Here is a 23,833-nt window from a genome sequence, read left to right as displayed (position 1 = left end):
AGGAGTGAGCTGAGGGGTAGAGAGATAGATTTGGATGTCATTAGTGCTGGTGTCAGCTCTCTGTCTCGGTCAGTGCTGGTGTCAGCGATCTGTCTTGGTCAGTGCTGGTGTCAGCGCTCTGTCTCTGTCAGTGCTGGTGTCATGTCTCAGTCAGTGCTCTGTCTCGGTCAGTGCTGGTGTCAGCGCTCTGTCTCGGTCAGTGCTTGTGTCAGCGCTCTGTCTCGGTCAGTGTTGGTGTCAGCGCTCTGTCTCAGTCAGTGTTGGTGTCAGCGCACTCTGTCTCAGTCAGTGCTGGTGTCAGCGTGCTCTGTCAGGTCAGTGCTGGTGTCAGCGTGCTCTGTCACGGTCAGTGCTAGCGTCAGCGTGCTCTGTCACGGTCAGTGCTGGTGTCAGCATGCTCTGTCACGGTCAATGCTGGTGTCAGCGTGCTCTGTCTTGGTCAGTGCTGGTGTCAGTGCTCTGTCTCGTTGCTGGTGTCAGTGCTCTGTGTGCCCACCTGTGATTGGCAGCCCCTGGCCTTTTCTTTTGCCCTTGGCTCATCCCAGCCCACCCAGATTTTCACTGCGTGGGGTTGGAAGATCCCAGCCCAGTCCAGTGCTGATCCTCAGCCATGGTGGCCCGGTGTTCTACTACCGCTACCCATCAGATTGTGTAACAGAAGTGAAAAATACTGCGTATGCGTTCCAACATGCGTTTCCATGGCGCTATGCGTTCCAAACACTTAATCATCTGACAAGTAGTGGTATTCTGATAGAATACCCATGCGGACATCTTACTACACCCACCTACATCTTGAATTTCAGCGTAATTTTAGCAATAAAGTGAGCGTATATAAATAAATATAGTGTATTGACATCTGTGATACTGTTTGGATGTTATATTTTGAAAGCCTAAAGGTTTAGCACTGAGCAGTGCAGGGTGTACCAACATGGCCTCTGCCACCTTCCTACTGCTGACATCCAGCTTCTTTCAAAATGTAACATCAAACCAGCATCACAGATGTCAATATAGTATATTTATTTATATACGCTCACTTTATTGCTAAAATTACTCTGAAATTCAAGATGTAGCTGGGTGTAGTAAGATGTCCGCATGGGTGTTCTATCAGAATACCGCTGTTTGGAACGCATAGCGCCTTGGAACGCATAGCGCATACAGTAAGTATTTTTAGTCGGAACGTCACTTCCGTTACACAATTTGATAGGTAGCGGCAATCTGATAGAACACCGGTCGTTCCACATCCTTCTCTGGCACTGCCTGCTGATCGACTTCTCCGCAGCTATCTCCTGCCAGGAGCTCTTCTCCTATGGGGAGTCCCGGGGGGGGGGACTTACTGCTGCCCGACAGCGCACAGCCCCTTCTCTCCTATGAAGCCAAGTTCAAGGAGCTCCATGAGTACAGCACTGACCAAGACAGAGCGCTGACACCAGCACTGACAGAGACAGAGCGCTGACACCAGCACTGACAGAGACAGAGCGCTGACACCAGCACTGACAGAGACAGAGCGCTGACACCAGCACTGACAGAGACAGAGCGCTGACACCAGCACTGACAGAGACAGAGCGCTGACACCAGCACTGACCGAGACAGAGCGCTGACACCAGCACTGACCGAGACAGAGCGCTTGACACCAGCACTGAGAGAGAGTGCCCCGACACAAGTACTGAGAGCACCCTGACACCAGCGCTGATAGAGAGTGCCCCGATACCAACACTGAGATAGAGGACACTGAGAGAACACTGAAAGTAATATATATATATATATATATATATAAATTGAGTACACCCCTCACATTTTTGTAAATATTTTATTATATCTTTTCATGTGACAACACTGAAGAAATTACACTTTGCTACAATGTAAAGTAGTGAGTGTACATTTACAGTGTAAATATTTACACTGTACAAATTTAAAGTGTAAATTTGCTGTCCCCTCAAAATAACTCAACACACAGCCATTAATGACTAAACCGCTGGAAACAAAAGTGAGTACACCCCTATGTGAAAATGTCTAAATTGGGCCCAAAGTGTCAATATTTTGTCTGGTCACCATTATTTTCCAGCACTGCCCTAACCCTCTTGGGCATGGAGATCACCAGGGCTTCACAGGCTGCCACTGGAGTCCTCTTCTACTCATCCATGACAACATTGCGGAGCTGGTGGATGTTAGAGACCTTGCGCTCCTCCACCTTCCGTTTGAGGATGTTCCACAGATGCTCAATAGGGTTTAGGTCTGGAGACATGCTTAGCCAGTCCATCACCTTTACCCTCAGCTTCTTTAGCAAGGCAGTGGTCTTCTTGGAGGTGTGTTTTGGGTCATTATCATGTTGAAATACTGCCCTACGACCCAGTCTCTAAAGGGAGGAGATCATGCTCTGCTTCAGTATGTCACAGTACATGTTGACATTCATGGTTCCCTCAATGAACTGTAGCTCCCCAGGCAGCACTCATGCAGCCCCAGACCATGACACTCCCACCACCATGCTTGACCGTAGGCAAGACACACTTGTCTTTGTACTCCTCACCCGGTTGCCGCCACACACGCTTGACACCATCTGAACCAAATAAGTTTATCTTGTTATCTTATTACTGGTTCCAGTAATCCATGTCCTTAGTCTGCTTGTCTTCAGCATACTGTTTGTGGGCTTTCCTGTGCATCATCTTTAGAAGAGGCATCCTTCTGGGATGACAGCCATGCAGACCAATTTAATGCAGTGTGCGGCGTATGGTCTGAGCACTGACAGGCTGACCCCCCCACCCCTTCAACCTCTGCAACAATGCTGGCAGCACTCATATGTCTATTTCCCAAAGACAACCTCTGGATATGACACTGAGCACGTGCACTCAACTTCTTTGGTTGACCATGGCGAAGCCTGTTCTGAGTGAAACCTGTTCTGTTAAACCGCTGTATGGCCTTGGCCACTGTGCTGCAGCTCAGTTTCAGGGTCTTGGCAATCTTCTTATAGCCTAAGCCATCTTTATGTAGAGCAACAATTCTGTTTTTCAGATCCTCAGAGAGTTCTTTGCCATGAGGTGCTATGTTGAACTTCCAGTGACCAGCATGAGAGAGTGAGAGCGATAACACCAAATTTAACACACCTGCTCCCCATTCACACCTGAGACCTTGTAACACTAACGAGTCACATGACACCGGGGAGGGAAAATGGCTAATTGGGCCCAATTTGGACATTTTCACTTAGGGGTGTACTCACTTTTGTTGCCAGCGGTTTAGACATTAATGGCTGTGTGTTGAGTTATTTTGAGGGACAGCAAATTTACACTGTTATACAAGCTGTACACTCACTACTTTACATTGTAGCAAAGTGTCATTTCTTCAGTGTTGTCACATGAAAAGATATAAAGAAATATTCACAAAAATGTGAGGAGTGTACTCACTTTTGTGAGATACTATATATATATATATATATATATATATATATATATATATATATATATACACACACACACGCACACACACTTTATGGGGGATCTTGGATGAGTTCCCACCCTTTTTTCCCAGGACTTGACCCCAGTAGAATGCTCTGTGAAATTACTCTTGAATAATGAAGTGTTGTAGTGCTAAATTACACCAATAGTCACTTTATTGTTTTCAAGGTTTGCATATTTAAATAATGTACTTATAAAACATAAGAAAAGCTCTACAGGAATTTTGAACTGCTGTCCATAGATGTCATAGGATGGTTGGGTAAGCAAGCATGATCTGGCTGTCCAAGCATAAATATGAATCCTTGGGCTGTCTAAGTGATCATGCTTATTGTGTCCAGCAAGCCGTAAGAGAGTGCATAGAAATGCATAACTGATTTATAATGGAACTACACTGCATCTGAGCACCACAAAATTAATCCGCTATTTATTTAATTTTCAAAGCAAACTCATCCATTCACCCATGTTTACATGCTTTTTTTTTGCCAAAAAATCACTTTGAAAAACACCCTCTAGAATGTCTGGCAATGGCGGCTAGTGAAGTTTTAGGATGAGGGAACGCCAGACCCCGCTCTTCCTTTTTGACCCCTTCCACTTCTCATTAGCCCCACCCCTTATATAATCCACCCACTCAGTTCCCTGTATTCCACCCATAGTGTCAGGAGTATATAGCCCAGGATCACAGATAGGGTATACAGCCCAGCATCACAGATAGGGTATACAGCCCAGCACTCTCTCAGAACCTACCAATGCGGCCGAGAGATGAAAGAAAGCGCCGTTCGGGCTGTGCGTTCCATCCACGGAACCGGCGTGTCACTTCCGGTTTCCCACTGACACAGAGAAACCAAAAGTGACACCACGGCTCCGAGGAAAGCACCGTCCATGTCCTACAGCGGTGCCAATAGGAAAACCACACAACAGGGAGAATGACCAATAAGGTAATGTTGCAGTGCATTGCTTTGCGCCACAAGCAAACCAGGCAAATAATGCGTCACACTGCCCATAGTGCACTGTGGCCGGCACCCATGCACAGTGCACTTAAAGGATCTTTTTTTTTTGTGACTAGCTTTGGGGGGGGGGGGTGCATGGACGCACGACGGGCCGCCACTGATGTCTAGTCATGGCCATCTTGAGTAGGGACAGATGATTAATGTAGAATTTACTTCCTGAAATCTATCTGCCCTTAGCTCATTAATGCAGGCAGAAGGGTGTGCTTAGCTGAGAAAACCCCTCCTTCCCACTTTCCCTCCTGAAGACTCCTGGGATGTATGACATCATTGAAACCAGGAAGTAACTGAAGAAATGCAAAAAAATGTTTAAAACAAGTAAATGTAATATACTTTCCTTTCTATCTGCTAATGCCTGCAGCATAAGGATTAAAAGTAATCAATGTTGATTGAGAGAGTGAAGTTCCACTTTAAGTCATGAGAAACAATAATGATTGGACAAATTTTTGCTTTGATCTCAACATCTATTAGCTGGTGGTGTCTGCAGGTGACGGTCGACAAATTACATTTGCCCAATCTGACGAAAGTGTGAGGGATTGCATGACAAATATGTTATGATTGTATACATCTTTATTATGCCTTGATTAGGATTTAAAATAATAAAATAAAAAATTGTTACCTTAAAACCTATATCTGTTCATTGCAAGCCAATGATCCACCTACTAACCCATGTCTTTGTTACCTAATATGTGCGAGTCCTGCCAGTTTACTCATGAGATGGTGAAATTTCGTAAACCTGGTTCTTGATTGTATAATTGTTCTGTCCAGCACTGAAGATGTTACAGGACAAGCTTCTAGCTAATTGAGCAATGGGTGGTTGTTATGAGGGGGGAGGAGGGGCATTGCAGTTTGTCTCCAGCACCCCATGGCACAAGGCGTCCTGGGCATTCCACAGTCCAGACGGAGCCCTGTTGGAAGGATAGATCCGGGAAATGTGTGGGGTTCTCAGCAGGGAGAGGAATTTTCTTTTATTGGCCTCATTAGGAGTCTTTGGGGCCAGTTAGAGAAATCTTTCAAATTACTTCTGTGCATCAGCTCATGAACTTAAACAAATAGCTGTCTGTCACCATCTTTTTTGGTGCCAGTGATACAAGCATTCCATTTTATTTTCATGTTACTGCTTTTCATAGTCATTATGTAAGCACATTGTTATTTAAGGTAAAAACTGCAGTATTTCAGTAATATCAGGATAGGTGGCAGAATAAACAAACTGTCCTTGAAAAGACTACTTCTGTTCTAGTAAACCTATGTTGAAAGCAGAAGGAAAGATAATAGGATCTCTATTATGTAAAAAAAAGGGAAACTTTGAAAATTTTAAAATCTCAGGTGCAAACAGTAAGAAAGTGAACGCTAGGATTTTTGGCAAAGAAAATCAGTGCATACCTTTTTCTCATTCATAAACAACTTTATTGCGCTTGCTTTATTTCAGTTTATAGAAATTCCTAAACAGTTGCGTTCTACTGGCAAGCGGGAAAAATCTTAAGCTAGCCCCCATATAACCACTCCTCTGTCCAGCATGCCTCCTGTTTTTGCTAGTGTCCTAAGAGATCGGATGTCTTTTCTCCAGCTCTGCTGAAAAAAGTTTGAATTCCACTATTTGCTAAACCTCTAAATTCATGTTTCCCTTGGTGACTTCATTTAAGACCCTTGCTACACTGCTGGTATTTTTCTTCAGTGATTTCAATCAATTTCTTGCTACACTGCTGCTTGAGCTGATCTTTGTACAGCAGCTATCCAGATATGTTTGGAGGCTGTACCCGGACCCCGCTGGACTGAACGTATGGGACTAGCCTGGAATGTGACTCTGGGTTGTGTCACTGTCTAGACTTCAGTGTACTGTGTTAGCTACAGAGCGCTTTTCAGATCCAAAGCTGTGGCATAGCCCCGGGTGTGACTCTATTTTGGAAGATTTACTTAGTGAGTATGGCCAGTCAGGCTGAGGCAGTGAAAGCTATCTCACCACTGCATCACCGGGCACTGTTTTGAAATTTCCACCAGTGCACGTTTACTTGGTAAGTGTTAAAGCAGAATGTCATCCTAAAGGGGAACTCTGCTTTATGCCCCTCCCCCCCTCCTTTTTTTTGGCACTTTTTTTTTTAAGGAGGGGGGTAACGGGTACCTGGTTTTGACAGGTGCCTGCTCTCACTTTCGTTCGGATCACTGTAGTGATCCACTGGAAGTTCTCCTTGAAGTACTTGTAGCTGCTGACTGAATTTTTTTCAAACAGGGCAAAAAACTGCTTTAAGGCTGAGGGATTGAGCACTGATGTCATCCATGGGGTAAAGTGCTATGCACTAAGGGCTCTCCAATGCTGTCCCCTGCAAAGTCTGGCTCTGGACAGCCTGAGCCTTCTACTTAAGTTGGCCCTCGCATCCCAACAGTCTTCTGGTGAGGAAGTGATCTCAGATTTGCAGGTAATCATTTAAACCTTATGGATGCAGTGCATACTCTCCTACACCTGGAGGATCAGCTTGCTGCTCCAAGCCTTGGATTCTTTAGAGCTACTACAGCTTCAAAGACCTGTGTCATGTACTGTATGGGCCCTTCCTCTATGAGGATTGGAAACACACCAAGTTCCTGGACTTCACCTGAAAGTTGCAGAACTTTTTCAGTGAATGTATTAGTCGGTGGTCCTTTCCCATTGTGCATGCACCAGTGATCCACCTGAACAGGCAGACCACCAAGAGGGTAGACCGTGTGCTTACCTAGATTTTACTGACAGGCAGTTGAACTCCCTTCTGAAATTCAAGCTTGATCTTCCTGATGTGACTCTCTCTTCTGTATTGGCAATAAATGTATTATGTCAAGGCGTGTCAGAATGAGTGGATTCCCCTAAAGTGTATCCTGCTATCTCCGGGAGAGGCTAGAGCAAATGTTTGGAGCCTTGTGCCCTAGTTGTGATGTCATATTGGAAGCATCAAAACTAGTGTCTTGCATGGGACTAATGTATGTGCAAATGCACAGAACACTCTGGCTGTATGCTGGGAATGCTGACGAGGTGTCCAAGGTGCATCTGTCTTGGGTACCCTTTAAAGGATATGTCCTGGACCTTTCCATATAGACTGGCTGTTTTTTTTTTTTTTTTTTTTTTTTTTGCTAGACCTGTTTTAAGGTTGTCAAAATTTCACTATGGGGTTCATTTGCACTGAATCAAAGTAAGCAAAGTTGCACAGTTGCCTATCATACCTCTAGACCAGAGGTCTCAAACTGGCGGCCCTCCAGCTAAAAACTACAAGTCCCATCATGCCTCTGCCTGTGAGATTCATGCTTGTAACTGTCAGCCTTGCAATGCCTCATGGGACTTGTGGTTTTGCAACAGCTGGAGGGCCACCAGTTTGAGACCCCTGCTCTAGACACATCCAGGTGTTTAGGCAGATGGGTCCTTGCTCATTCTAATTTGCTTCTGGTGTCTTATGCACCAGTCTGGGTTGTGGTGTGTTTTGCTATCTGCCTGCTCTTGTGTGGAAGTTAGTTTTACCCTTCTCCCTCTTTCAGTAAGTCTAAATTAAGGGGACACTCAAGGGGGTTTTATTCGTACCAGCCATTAGGGCTGGTTGACCATCTCCCTGGAAAAGAGACGCTTAAGAGGGGAACAAAAAAAGAGTGGATATGATTGCAATTTACGAATATCTAAATGGTAATACTAGCATAGGGAAAAAACTACTTTACTCAACCTTACCAACTATGCAACTGACATGGAAATGTATAGATAGGCAACTTCTATCCTCATATTGATTAGTGGTTCCAAATTATTAATAACTAGGGAACGGACACAAAGATACACTCCGCATCTTTCCAAATAACTGTTCTGCTTTAATATGATGCAATTTAAGGTTTTTATACACATGATTACGTAGGTATCACATTAATATTACATTTGTACGTTTATGGTAACAAGGGGTGTAACATAGGCAGACTAATTCTAATCAGGACTTGAAAGAATGCAAAAATGTAACAACAACATTATTAGTGCCGTGTGCACTGTGGGGGCAGCGTGCAATACATACATAATAGAATACAATTATATACAGAACGTACAAATTTCCTTTACAGTCTCCTCTCTTTTGATCAATATTTTGATCACTAACCATACCTGCTATCACCTTTAACCTGGAACCTCCACACGTATAGGTAAAGGTAGTCCTGGCCAAAGAGGCAAAACTCCATTGTGAAGAATATAATAGCTGAGCAGCTTTTTTCATTACAAAATTACTTTTCATTGTGAAAAACAAATGATTGATAAGTGAGTATACCCCTCACATGTTTGTAAATATTTTATATTTTATGAAGAACTGACACTTTGCTACAATGTAAAGTAGTGAGTGTACAGCTTGTGTAACGCTGGCAACAAAAGTGAGTACACCCCTAAGTGAAAATGTCCAAATTGGGCCCAAAGTGTCAATATTTTGTGTGGCCACCATTATTTTCTAGCACTGCCTTAACCCTCTTGGGCATGGAGTTCACCAGAGCTTCACAGGTTGCCACTGGAGTCCTCTTCCACTCCTCCATGATGACATTACGGACCTGGTGGATGTTTGAGACCTTGCGCTCCTCCACCTTCCCTTTGAGGATGCCCTACAGATACTCAATAGGGTTTAGGTCTAGAGACATGCTTGGCCAGTCCATCACCTTTACCCTTAGCTTCTTTAACAAGGCAGTGGTCATTTTGGAGGTGTGTTTATCATGTTGGAATACTGCCCTGCGGCACAGTCTCCGAAGGGAGGGGATTATGCTATGCTTCAGTAAGTCACAATACATGTTGGCATTCATGGTTCCCTCAATGAACTGTAGCTCCCCAGTGCAGGCAGCACTCATGCAGCCCCAGACCATGACACTCCCACCACCATGCTTGACTGTAGGCAAGACACACTTGTCTTTGTAAAATAAAAAATAAAAAACTGCGCTTGGAAAAATTGTGAAAGCTGCGGTTATAAGTGTGGCACACCAAAAACAAAATAATAAACAGAAAACCGCGCTAAAATGATATAAACACTAAAGAAAATGTGTAATCCTTTATATAGTCCGTGTAGTCCCATATGAATGTCCACGACAAATGAAGGAGGTAAACCTATCATAAGTGAATAACGTGAAAGTTTATCCAAAAATGCATAAGTGACGAAACAACAATGGAACTGGAAAACACCAAGATATTGCGCTTACCAAAAGTAAGCCTGATAAAACCTCTATGGACTGGATACACGGGACGAGTGCGTTTATCCTGCTTCACCCGGATCGCCCATCCAAAGGCCCAGGCTGGGTTTAAGCCACTTGTCTTTGTGCTCCTCACCTGATGTGCCACCACACACGATTGATACCATCTGAACTTCTTTGATCAACCATGGCAAGGCCTGTTCTGAGTGGAACCTGTCCTATTAAACCGCTGTATGGTCTTGGCCACTGTGCTGCAGCTCAGTTTCAGGGGCTTGGCAATCTTCTTATAGCCTAGGCCATCTTTATGTAGAGCAACAATTCTTTTTTTCAGATCCTCAGCGAGTTCTTTCCCATGAGGTGCCATGTTGAACTTCCAGTGACCAGTATGAGAGAGTGAGAGAGATAACAACAAATTTAACACACCTGCTCCCCATTCACACCTGAGACCTTGTAACACTAACAAGTCACATGACATCGGGGAGGAAAAATGGCTAATTGGGCCCAATTTGGACATTTTCACTTAGGGGTGTACTCACTTTTGTTGCCAGTGGTTTAGACATTAATGGCTGTGTTGAGATATTTTGAGGGGACAGCAAATTTATACTGTTATATAAGCTGTACACTCACTACATTACATTGTAGCAAAGTGTTTTTTCTTCAGTGTTGTCACATGAAAAGATATAATAAAATATTTGCGAAAATGTGAGGGGTGTTCTCACTTTTGTACTGGCTGTACACTCCTGTGGCCAGAATGGCCTTCTAGCTTAATTGTTGGCATGCTGACTTATCAGCATATGTAAACACAGACAATTCTACATAAAATGGAAGACGTACAAAAGACAAATATGACTTCAACATGGCTAAACTACTTTTCAAATCACATTATAATATATATATCTATATATATATATATCTATATATATCTATATATATATATAGATATATATATATATAGATATATATAGATATATATATATATATCTATATATATATAGATATATATATCCTTTACAATTAAATAATTTAAATAAATAGTACCCTAGACTGTGATTCCAAGAGGGAAACAAATCAAACACGGAGATTTCTTTAATTTAGTAATTTTTGCAGTGTCTGGTGTGGATCCAGGTGACTTTTCCTTCAAATTTTGCACAACTGTACATGAAATAGATGCTGTATTGAGTCTCCAAACATTTACTTATATATACAGTAAATGTCTCTTAACAATCCACAAGTCGCCTGGCTTTAGTTTCAGATCCTTCCAAACTTCTATGATCTGGAATTGGGGAGAAAACCCATAAATAAGTTTGTAAAAAACCTTAAAAGATCAGCAACATTCTCTGTGAGATCCAAATGGAGGACTTCAGCAGCTGAGACAAAATCCCATAGGGAGAGAGTCCAACATCCCCTTAGGGGCTTGATCAAATATAAGAAAACATTCAGGCAAAAGTTTTCTAGTTTCTTACTCTACTTTTTCCGCTACATTGTAGACAGTAGTGGGTGTAAAAATAAAACCTCAAAACTTCTAGTAAAGACTCTCCTATAAAAATGATTTCCTCTGTTACTCTCTGTAGATTCTGTACTCTGTAATTACAAACTACTTCTGATAACACTTTTTACTGTGACCTTTGCAGTAGCATTTGCCACTGGACATCCAGAAAACATGTCCATACAGACAAAATGCATACTCGTAAAATCCTGACTTGGGCATCTGGATATATTTTTTTGTAATCTCTTTAAGGGATGTTCAGCTTTTGGTAACACCTTTGGTAACAGGTAAAACAAGAAGTGGTATGTTATAAAAAAAACAACTGTGGTGAACCCTGGCTCTATCCCATGCTCATTTGCTAAGGCAGCCATAACTGCTTGTGACTGATGACACTCAATCTGTCAAGCTGGAGGGAAAAGAGTGACTGGCAGACATAAAAGATCACATTTTTCCAAAATCCTGTTTCATAAAAGGTTGCCCCTGTGGACCACTTGTTCTTCTCGCTCTGGGGTCCTTAAAGTTGAATTATTAATCCCAGCTAGTTGCACAGACCCAGCAAGTGTCCGCGGCTATAAATGCAGCATCCTTAGTCGTCTGGTCTGCTTTTATATGTTTGTTTTAATGTTAGTATGGCTACCTCAGCAAGAACCTGGAAGGCTGAAGACAGCCAATCAATTAACTTAACATACTTCATTGGTTTACGAAGTAAAAACAAACTTCTGGCCCTTCAAATGGAACCAAAAGCTCTCTTTATCTCGACTATCTATATAAATATATACTCTTTTTGTAGCTCACAGGCTTTGCTAAAACATGGAGCTCTGCTTCTTGAGCTGGCGAAAAAGGATCCAATGACTCTGAATACAAAGCATCCATCTGAGTGATAAACTGCATACTCAGTATGGGTATTGCCATCCTCAGTATAAAACCGAGATCAAATCTACAAAAAATGTAATATCTGGGACTTCAGGGAGTGTGTCCTGCACTGAGCTCACAGCAGCTGATTCCTACGTCATCAATTTAACACATGCAAGCAGGTAATAAGGTGGCTGGATACAAATGTACGCATTTTTCATTGTTAGATTTGCACATAAACAAAAAAAAATGTCATATTTTGAACCTTTCATTAGAAAAACATTTAGTTAGCTGTGTATTTGCTGCGCAGAATGTGGGACCATTAAAAATTAAATATTAGACCAAAATAATGTCTAGCTTTGTCTAATAGCACCTTTGCATAAAGCTACAGCTCTGATATATTGGGGTGAACACTTCATTACTGGGTACAGCTTGAATAAATATATTACAATGGCTTGTTTTCTATCATGCTGTTTGTGTAAGAACTCCAATTTCATGTTTCAAAAAGACAACCTTTTCCTGGCAATATTATAAATTTCTCATTGTTTGCTCTGTTGTTAGTTTTAGCTAGATAACACAAGTCCTTAGTTTACATCTGACATTATTTTCCTGATAAATGATAACAATACCCTGCGGCCATGCAGATATGTCCATAAATCCAAATATTCTTCTGCTTATATCACAGCACTTACAAGGAAAATGGGCACATCATTTCACAATCTACACATTCTGCTTTGGATTTCAAAAATAAAAATAAATAAAAAACAAAAGGACCAACAAACTGTATATGACAGATAAGAAAGCTCTCAGACACATCAAAAATTATACAACTGGCTGCAGGTGGCATCTATCCTAACAGGTGTGTGGACTTGATGTGATGGGTCTGTTATAGTTAACCACTCCAATACTGGGCGCTTTCACCCCCTTCCTTCCCAGGCCAATTTTCAGCTTTCAGCGCTCTTGCATTTCCAATAAGAATTGCGCAGTCATGCAACACTATACCCAAATGAAATTGTTATCATTTTGTTCACACAAATAGAGCTTTATTTTGGTGGTATTTATTCACAAATCAGTTTTTTATTTTTTGCGATATAAGCGAAAAAGAGCGGAAATTTAAAAAAAAACAATATTTTCTACTTTTTGTTTTAAAAGAAATCCAATAAAATCAAATTTTGTCATAAATTTGAGCCAAAATGTATTCTGCTACATGTCTTTGGTAAAAAAAATCCAGTTAGGTGTATAATAATTAGTTTGTTTGATCACGGACATATGTACGCAGATGATCATGTACATATGTGTGCAGATGATCACTGACATATGTGTGCAGATGATCATTGGGACATATGATTTTACTGTTACATATGTGGGACAGGTGTTTTTACTGTGTGGGGACAGTATTTTTGGGACACTATGTAGGGGACATTGTGTGTTTACACTTTGTGGGGACACTGATCAGTGTGTAAAAAGCTCTAAAAAACAGCTCATACTCACTGATCACCAGCTGACTGCAACAATCCGCTCTCCTCTCCTCACTGACAACTTCCGTGTGAGGAGAGGAGAGCCGATCGTCTAGCAATTAGCTCTCTGTTTACATCACATGACGGCTGTGATTGGAAACAGTCATGTGATCAGGAGGGCCAATCACAGTGCCCTCCTGCCGATCAGAGATACACCGTGTCCGGGTGACATGAGCGCATCGGGATCGCTCTGCTGCGAGGGCACACGTGCACGCGATCCCCCTCCTTCCGAGGGACGTTCCTGAACGTCCACTCAGGAGGAAGCTCCCACCCAGCCGTATATGTGCAGTGACCGGGTGGGAAGTGGTTACATTTTATTATTGCTCTCACATGATGGACCACACATCAAGTTATTATCAGACCTTTAGATTTCATTTTTGTAGAAAAACTTCTTGTGTATCTATCCATCTTGGCTTTGTTAAATATTATGGCAACTGTATTCCAATTAACAACCTCACCTTAATCTTTTTTTCTCTCAATAAGGGCTTATATTATAAGTGTAAAATTACAAAATTGTTATCTTAATCTAAACTAAACCCATCTTACAAATTTCCCCAGTAACCTGGATTTCATTTCCAACCAAAGGTTGTCTAAACCAGTTACAATATATTTAATAATAATATTGTTAAACTGAAGTGATTATCTCAATATCACATCCTAATACTAATATATATCCACAGATATATTTCCTTAAATGAGGACATTTTACTTACTTTCCCTGATTAAATTCTGCTTTCTTTATTTTGTTCTGATATCCTTTGCATCCCATGTATTGTAATCCCATACTTCACATACTCTAGCTTCTATGATCAGACGGGTAGCCATAGTGCTCATCCCATCTTCCCTTTCTGACAACATTATATAAAGTATTCCGTTTTAACTCTCATTTCTCTGTTTTGACTTTACTAGTTGTAGTGCCTGACCCCAAATTCATCCCACAACTTAACATCAAAATGTCCCTTTCTGTCTAGTGTTAATTGTCATCCTTGGTCCATCCTGCTCACATAGATAGCTATTTCTCTAGCTGTTTACTCTGCATGATTCTTAGTCCCTGTGGACTTTGGTGGTAACCCAGTTACTCATTGTGGATCCCTGTCCACTTTAACCATTAATCTAGGGGCTCAGTATAGGCGGAACCGCACCTTTGGTTCATATATTTTATAGCGCTCCTCTTGCGCTGGGCATTCTTTCTGGCCAGTCTTTCTCTTCTCTACTTGTGTCTATACCCTTTTGCCTCTAAACTACTTTATCTAGCAGATGTGTACTACATATACCTGTGAACAGCACTATTCTTCCCTTTCTTATCTATTATACTCCGATGGACTGTAGAAAGGGATAACATAACTTATAACCACCAATCAATACAGTTTGATTAAGGGGAGTAAAATAGGTACTCTTTGTCCAAAAAATGCCTTACCGATCAAGGAAGTCTGATAACTCAAATGTAAGCAAAAGGCTTACCTCAGCCGGGTGATTAACAGAAATTCCCGAATCATCTCAAGCTCCTCGTTTCAGATTCTCGGGGTCACCTGTAAATCCCCTCCTAGGCAAAGCTCGCCATCTGACATGGAAATTTACAGACAGGCAACTCCTAACCTCATATTGAGTAGTGGTTCCAAATTATTAAAAACTACTGCAGTAGGGAACAGACACAAAAGATACACTCTGCATCTTTCCAAATAACTGTTCTGCATTATTATGAGGCAATTGAAGGTTTTAATACACATGATTACGTAGGTATCACATTAATATTACAATTGTACGTTTATGGTAACAAGGGGCGTAATATAGGCAGACTAATTCTAATCAGGACTTGAAAGAATGCAAACATGTAACGAAAACATTATTAGTGCCGTGAGGGCACATACAAAATAGAATACAATTATATACAGAACCTATAAATTTCCTTTACACAACTATATTAGGATATCACAGGAGCTCTTGCATCTCACATTTCACTGACATCCTCCTGCAAAGTTGTCTGTCTGACCCAGCAACCTCTGCCCTTATAATAGAACCTTCTTTTCCTAGGGATAAGGGTTATGAAGCTTGGGTCTTTTCATGTAGACTGGCTGTTTTCTTTTTTTGTTTTTTTTTCTATTGGACCTATTTAGGTTGTCAAAATTTCCTTTTAGGGATCAGTTGTTCTGGGACTTATCCCAGTAAGTTTCTTTTTTGTTGATCACACCTTGCTGTTTGGTCTGGATTACCTATTTTCAAGTAACTGGTTGTTCCACCTATTTTGGTGGATTGCTGATGGGTTCTCACAGCCTGGTGCTGATTCAAGTTTAATGTCTTCTTGTTATGCCCCGTACACACGATCGGACATTGATCGGCCATTCTGACAACAAAATCCTAGGATCTTTTCCGACGGATGTTGGCTGAAACTTGTTTTGCGTACACACGGTCGCACAAAGTTGTCGAAATTTCCGATCGCCAAGAACGCGGTGACATACACCACATACGACGAGACTAGAAAAGGCCAGTTCAGAACCAAGCGCGGCACCCTTTGGGCTCCTTTTGCTAATCTCGTGTTAGTAAAAGTTTGGTGAGAGACGATTCGCGCTTTTTCAGACTCGTAGTTTTCAGATCATTTTCTGCTGTTCAGTTTGTGCTTGTGGGTTTGTATCTGCTCTTCAGTGCGTGCAAGCAAGCTACGCGTGACTTTGTCATTGTGTTCTTGTTCGTTCGTTACTGTTTTTCAGGTCGCTCTTCACAGGCCTTGCTGTTCTTCAGTGCATGTTGCGTATACGTACTCCTCATAGAGTTCGTGCTGTGCGGGGGCTTGTTGTTGGGGTCCTGACCTTGACACATCCAGTCCATGAACAGGGTGGGGAGGAGTTCATGGACCAAGAATTGGTTGCTTCAGCGTGACCAGTTATGTCATATGCCTTTTCTCTGTGAGAATCATTCTGATGATTTCAGGAACTTTCTCCGGATGACGGACGCCGTATTTCACCATTTGTTGGCTTTGCTGACCCCCTATATTTGCAGGCAGGATACCTGCATGAGGCAAGCCATCACTCCGGAGCAGAGGCTAGTCGCCACCCTGCGGTACTTGGCGACGGGGAGAAGCCTGCAGGACTTGAAGTTCTCGACAGGCATCTCCCCCCAGGCTCTGGGGATCATTATCCCAGAGACCTGTTCTGCCATCATACAGGTCCTGCAGAAGGAGTATATTAAGGTAAGATTTATACTTTAATATCACATTTTATTGTATTTAATGTTTGATAATATATTGTATTTCTTTCCTCATTCCCTAATTACCCTGATTGGAATATGCTGTGAATGTCCCATTTGTCCTCATGCATGCTTGATTTTTATGTAATTATTTTTGTTGTCCTTCATACATATTTGCCTTAACTTACCTCCCCAGCATGGTCTCCTGGTCCTATATTCACCTCATGTAGTCACTTAACAATGTATTTTATCAGCTCCATAGTAGTGCTTTACCCCAAACACCCCCTAAAATGTGTTGAAATGTGATTTGTGCGTTAATTTCAGGCAGAGTACCAGAGGCTTTTTTATGGGGGTCCCCAAATCATTTGGAACCCTCCCTCCCCCCAACTGCTAAGTCAGCTGATACCAATTCTCTATCTATCCTCAATCATCTATTTGCTGACTTTGCCACACCCATACACACTAAACCCACCTCTTTTGTGGTCAGATTTATGGATGAATTCCCCAAAGCATGTAGTGCAAGGGCCTACCTGTATACTTTCAAATGGTACTGTTTAAAGTTTTTGTATACTATTATTATCTTGATAGGTAATAGCAAAATGTCCAAATGTGCTCAAATGTGTACAATGTGTATTTATACCTTTGTATTATGACACTTCTTACCTGTCCAGTGGGCTGCCAATAGTGTAACTAAGGAGGGGCTGTTCAAAGTAATACACATTATTTATGCATTCATCTCTCAATGAAGTGGAGAGGGTTACCTGTCCAAGAGCTCCCCCCCCATAATGTTAGAAATGGCCCATGAGAGGGGGGGGGGGGGAATATGATAGGTGTACCTTATACTTTGGTCTTTAAAAATTCCCATAAATAAATGTTCTCTTGATGTTGGCCAAGAATGTTTGTGTCTAATCTGCTTTCCATGTTTATGTGCAAAAAGACACATTTTTTTTTGTTTTCCTCCACAGTTTCCTTCCACGCCACAGGCATGGCAGACTGTGGCCTCCCACTTTGCCCAGCGGTGGGACTTTCCTAACTGCAGAGGGGCAATTGATGGGAAACACGTCCACATCATCCCACCACCCAACTCGGGGTCGTACTATTATAATTATAAGGGGTTGAATAGTATTGTGATGTTGGCGGTGGTGTCGGCTACTTCTTGTATGTGGACATGGAGAAGAATGGCCGGATGTCCGATGGTGGCGTCATCGCCCAGACAGAGTTCTACAGGCGTCTCCAGAATGGCAGCTTGGACTTGCCACCTCCAGAAGACAATGTGGAAGGACTCCCATTTGTCTTCATTGCGGATGAAGCATTTGCACTGGGGGACCATCTTATGCGGCCATTCCCGATGAGGACCCTCACACCGGACCAGAGGGTTTTTAATTACCGGCTGGCCAGAGCCAGAAGAGTGGTGGAGAACACGTTTGGAATCATGGCCAGCCGGTTCCACCTATTTCTTACACCCATACATATGGCGGAGTATAAACTGAATCATATTATCCTGGCGTGCTGTGTTCTACACAACTTTTTACGGAAACATTCTGCCAACTATGCTGGCTCAGTTGGGCCTGAGGCCGGAATTCAAAATGAACCAACCCTGATGGCGCTTGATAGTGGCCGTCCTGGCTTGCCCTCCCTGAGTGCCCGTGATGTCCGACTAAGATACCTTGAATTCTTTGCGGGTAGGGGGGCTATCAATATGCCAGACAATGTGTGAAACCTTTATCAAATAAAAAAAAAACATTAAGTAAATCTTTGGTGACATTTACTGCTTGTGTTTGTTTTAGCTGACCCTGACAGAAATGTGTTGAGTCCTGAAAATGACATGATTGTGTAACCTTATACAAAGCACTGTTGGGTGTTATTTACTAAAGGCAAAGACACTTTGCACTACAAGTGCACTTGAAACTGCACTTGGAGTGCAAAGTGGATTTGCCCTTAGGAAATAACACCCATTGTCACAGAAAACACCAATTAGAGCACCCCAAAAGTGTTGTAGCGTTGAGACAATAATCCACACATTCTTGATTAACAATCTTTTTAATACCTGCACAATCACATGTGCATTTAGAAAAGGTTTTTAAAACAAACCAACATGTTTGTTGTATAACAATTTTTGGGGTCACATTAGAAAAAGTAGAAATGTCCATTTAAGATAAAACAGGCATGTTTAAAACCCACAAGAAAGACACAAATCTTGAACTTACAAAGTTCACATTTGGTAGAACTTGAAGGCAATATCAGACATGAGTATTTACAAACTGTGTTTGATATTGCGTTCAGATGGGGTGAAGTCACCCCCGGAAAAGCCAAATTTTGAAGATGCACACAAATAGCCCAATGTCAACATGTGCTAGCTGCCATCATGGGGGATCAAGGGACGTGTTTTGGGGGAGCAACCCCTTCCTCACAGCTACTTCATTATTGAGGAAGGGGTTGCACCCCCAAAACACGTCCGTTGATCTCCCGTGATGGCAGATAGCACATGTTGACACACTGTGTGCATCCTCAAAATTTGGCTTTTCTCCAATTAGACAAAAAATCTTAAAATTGTAGCACACCATAAAAGAAAGGGATTTGGAGAGGTTTTAAACTCTCCCCAAAACATCAATGATGTTTCTTATTTTTTTGAATAACATCATGTTTTCCAAGTCCCTATTACACCCCATGATCTCCCCAATCAGGATCTGTGCACTTTCCAAGATGAAATGCCCTGGATCCACAACATCACGATCACCTAAAAAGATAGAAACCAAAAAAAAACATGTATTATAAATATGCCCGCATCCATCTCTTACCTGAGCCTGTAGTCACAGACACTCACCTGTGGTGGTGCCAATTTCCACCATGTCTTCCTCCTCCTGCTCTTCTTGTCTTTGGTGGATTTCCCCTTCTTCCAGTGGTGGGGGTTCTCTGGTCTCCTCGGATGAGGGGTGTCCTCCGAGTCTTTTCTCCCCTATGTAAAAAAAAAAAAAAATGGTATACTTAGCACACAGATATTTGATGGCAGAACTATAAATATGAAACATTGCTTGGAAGTGGGGTACAATTGTCTGTTTTGGCAGAGTTCCAAGATGGAGAATTTTTAGTGTCCTTTGTCAAGCTTCAATACTTTACTTTGTTTTGTCCAAGATTCACAGATGGAGACACCCCTATAGTATCCACTGGAGCACCTGTGTGGGCCCCCTAATAAAAAGGGTGTTCTTGTGTCCCACACTAGTGCTCCAGCGTCCAGATGTGAAAACTGCTGCTGAGTGTCCTCTCCTTACACAGAATTGAGTTTGCATTTCATTCTAGTAACAAACCCATCTACACAACCAAATTATTTTCATACAAGTAGGCCCTAAAAATCGTGGTCATGCATATGGCCAAAACAATGGTGTTTTATAGGCCGAAAGAAAAATGTTTGATACGAACAAATAATGTGCCCATGAACATGAAAGTTGACATTTTAAACTGGATAACAGTTAAGAAAAGCACATGGAGCAGCACGAACGTAATAAACACAAAAAGAATAGGAGCACAGCACAACTACTTACTTTTTTGCAGCACTCTCCGGATCTTTCGGTACTGCTGGTGTTCTTTTAATTTTAGGTCCGACCACCGCTTCCTGAGCTGATCTTTCGATCGTCGTACCCCGAAATTCAGGTGCAGACTTTTGACCACTTTCGCCATTATCTTGGCCTTTCTGACATTGGGGTTGGGGTAAGGTCCATACTTTCCATCATAGTCGGCTCTCTTCAGGATGTCGACCATCTCCAACATCTCCCCAAAGGACATATTTGAGGCCTTAAATCTTCTCCTTCTGGATCCAGACATTTCTGGCTCCGGGCTTTCCTCCCCCTCCTCCTCGTTGCTATAATTAGCACGCACCTGCTGTGTCTCCGCCATGTGCTCTTCCCCCACTGCGCCAAACGAAAAGGGGCAGGGAATAGACTAGAAAGAACGTCAGGGGCTGGCGGAGTTACACGCATGCGCGGTGTGTATAAAGCGTAACACGCGTGCTTAGTACGTACGATCTGTGAGCGGAGGAAGGAGTATCGGAGACGCCGATCGTGATAACAAAGGTAAGATCTAAACTTGGGCTTATACTGCTTCTAGATTGAAGCCTATATTGTAACAAGATTAGGAGAGTTTTGTCTGACATTAGGGTTTGTCTTGTGTTGTGTTTTGCAGGTAAAATGAAAGGCTTCCATGACCACAACTTCCTCCCCCTGTTCATAGATAAGTACAGGGAGCTGCCCTGTCTGTGGCAGGTGAAACATCCACATTACAATCATAAACAAAAGAGGCAGGCAGCGCTGGAGAAACTGCTGGAGTTGGTGAAGCCGGTGGTCCCCATGGCAACCATCCCCTATTTAAAAGCCAAAATTGGTGGCCTGAGGAGTACTTATCTTAGGGAGCGCAAGAAGGTCACGGATTCCCAGAGATGAGGAGCTGCAGCAGATTACATTTATGTCCCCAGGCTGTGGTACTATGAGAGACTGCGATTTCTGTCAGACCACACTGGAGTCAGGGAATTCCTCTCAACACTTCCTTCCACTCTTCCTTCCACCCCAGCTGAGGCTTCCGATGTCCAACCTGGGACTTCTAGCCAGGAAGAAGTGGAGGAGCCCAGATGGAGTCAGGTATAGCATTGTTCTACTGATTTCTGGTCAATAAATAAATGATCTTTACTAGATGTTATTATTGATCACTAATTGCTGATTTAAGAAAGTGTTTTACATATCAATAGACATTAGTGGGCAAAAATAATTGGGACAAGAATGAAAAATGCTGGGCTCGGAAGGATAGTCTGTTATATTTGTTAACATTCAATTTGCAACAGTCATGAGCTGAAAATTGTGTGTGATTGATGAATCAAAAACTCAAACTATGTCCCTTTTTTATACACAGGAAGACCTCAGCCAGGACGAGGCTCTGGAATGTAGCACACAGGAGGAGGCTGTGGAATGTGGCAGCCAGGAGGAGGCGGGGGTTAGTGGCAGCCAGGAGGAGGCGGGGCTAAGTGGCAGCCAGGAGAAGCCTGGGACCAGTAGGAGCCTGACCAAATCGCAGGTTCCTCCCCTCCGCCTTCCATACAAAAGACCCAGGAAGGGGAGTCACGTTCAGGATTCAGCGCTCAGGCTCATTGAGGAGGCTTCTGCGTCCCTCAGAGCCTTACCCACTCCTGAAGAGGCCTTTTCCTGCATGGCTGCCACCAAACTGAAGGGCATGCAGGAGGGTCAACACCTCATGTGTGAGAAACTTATTTATAAAGTCCTAACTAAGGGGGTGAGTGGCGAAATCACACCCAAGACCGACGTGATTGAGTTGGACTATCCTCCTCCTCCTCCTGCCACAACTCCACCACCAGAGCCACAGCGTGGAAGGAAGCGTGGAAGGAAGACCAGAGAGTGATGACCTGGGTTCAGTCTGGTCAGACAAAAGAGGCAGCCTCTTGTAGTATCACGTCCTGGGGACACAGATGTCATCTGCTGCTTTCAGGATCTCTGGGCCTTCTGGACCAGACTGCACTCCCTTAGATATGGACTCCTCAGGCCACCAATTTTGCAGTAAAATAATTGATATATGCCCTGGGGGCCAAAGGCTTCGCCAATTTCTGCTGTTTCTCCAGCGTGCCTCCCTCTTTGTTTGGTTCTGAGCCCTTAATAAAGGAATTTTTGGTTCAATTATACTCGCCTATGTGTGTTTTCCTTAAAAAAAAAACAGTTTGTTGGTGAGGAGGCAGGTACATTTCAAAATACAATGTGAAATTAACAAGAGACACCAACACCAAACAATCTCATTGAGATTAAATAATACAAGATAATAATGGTGATGAGGTAACTTGACACACAAAACACACACAAAAATATTCTGGAGTAAAAAGCAAAAAAAAGTAAAAAAAAAAAAAAACAGCCTTGAAAAAAAATTTTTTGCAAGCAAAACTACTTCATTCTTCTCACATTATAAAGAAGAAGAGAGTGCGCTGTATTTAACCATTGCAGCGTGACGAAAGTGCTGTATCCATTTTGAACGCTAATTTTACCAGACCGAGCTGTTCCGTCTCGGAATTTCTTCTGAGCATGCGTGGCACTTTGTGCGTCGGAACTGGCCACACACGGTTTTATAGCCTGCTCTCAAACTTTGTGTGTCGGAAAATCCGATGGAAAATGTCCGATGGAGCCCACACACGGTCGGAATGTCCGACAACACGCTCCGATCGGACATTTTCCATCGGAAAATCCGACAGTGTGTACGGGGCATTAGTGTCTTTAGGCATGGCAGAAGCTACTGGATTTGGAACACCAGGTTAATCTTCTGGGGTCTTCTCCTGGGCACAGTAGCTCCTGTGCCCTGCTAAGATTTCTCCCTTGAGAATTCGGACTTTGGTCTTTCAGGTACTCCTGTGCTCTAGCTGGTTCCCAATATCTTGGGTCTCTCAGTGGCTTTTGCCCACCCCTCAGTTGGACTGCTTTTGAATGTACCAACTATTTCTGAAATCCTGTGCTCTTCAATGAAAAATTAACAAAACATTTTTTTTTCTGTTGTAAAATACCTTTTTTCTTTTGTGTCTATTGAGATCCTACCCCTCTGTGTGTTGTTACTCCCCCTAGGACTACTTTCTCAAAAACTGAGGCATACTGGGCAGAGGAGGGGTCATACAGGGCTGGGTCAGGTTTTATTTGCTGTTTCTGAATTTCCGTGTCCCTCAACGTACTCTAAAAAAAAGATTTTATGGTTATTGCAAACATCTTATTATTGCTTATTGTACCTTATCTCCTTGCAGTTACTCCTCGATAAACAGATTGGTCTTAAACGCTATGAGGTTGAAGGAAGAAAAGTTCTGTTCTATTTTGATGAGGTAAGTATCCTGCAATACAACACCCGGCTGCATACAGTTGTGCTCATATCTTTACATACCCTGGCAGAATTTATGATTTTTTTGGCCATTTTTCAGTGATATTTCCATTTTTTTGTGATAACACAAAAACTTTTCTTTCACTAGTGGTTAGTGTTTGGCTGAAGCTATTTATTGTCAATCAACTGTATTTACTCTTTTTAAATCATAATGACAACAGAAACTACCCAAATGACCCTGATTAAAAGTTTACATACCCCAGTTCTTAATACCATGTATTGCCCCCTTTAACATCAATGACAGCTTGAAGTCTTTTCTGGTATTTGTGGATGAGGCTCTTTATCTTCTCAGAT

General features: G+C 42.5%; 1 protein-coding gene across 2 annotated transcripts in view; it reads left to right on the top strand.

Annotated features, from left to right (window-relative positions):
• The window catches only part of CPAMD8 (C3 and PZP like alpha-2-macroglobulin domain containing 8), a 424,223-nt gene that overhangs the window by 330,234 nt on the left and 70,156 nt on the right, over nt 1-23,833 (top strand). For both annotated transcript variants that reach the window (XM_073592930.1, XM_073592923.1), the window contains exon 37: nt 23,409-23,483. In XM_073592930.1, the coding sequence (XP_073449031.1) occupies nt 23,409-23,483 (75 nt within the window). The remainder of the gene's footprint in view (nt 1-23,408; nt 23,484-23,833) is intronic.

The sequence above is a fragment of the Aquarana catesbeiana genome, linkage group LG01 (genome assembly GCF_042186555.1).
Source record: "Aquarana catesbeiana isolate 2022-GZ linkage group LG01, ASM4218655v1, whole genome shotgun sequence".
NCBI classification, from domain to species: domain Eukaryota; kingdom Metazoa; phylum Chordata; class Amphibia; order Anura; family Ranidae; genus Aquarana; species Aquarana catesbeiana.
This window is presented reverse-complemented; position numbering and strand designations above follow the sequence as displayed.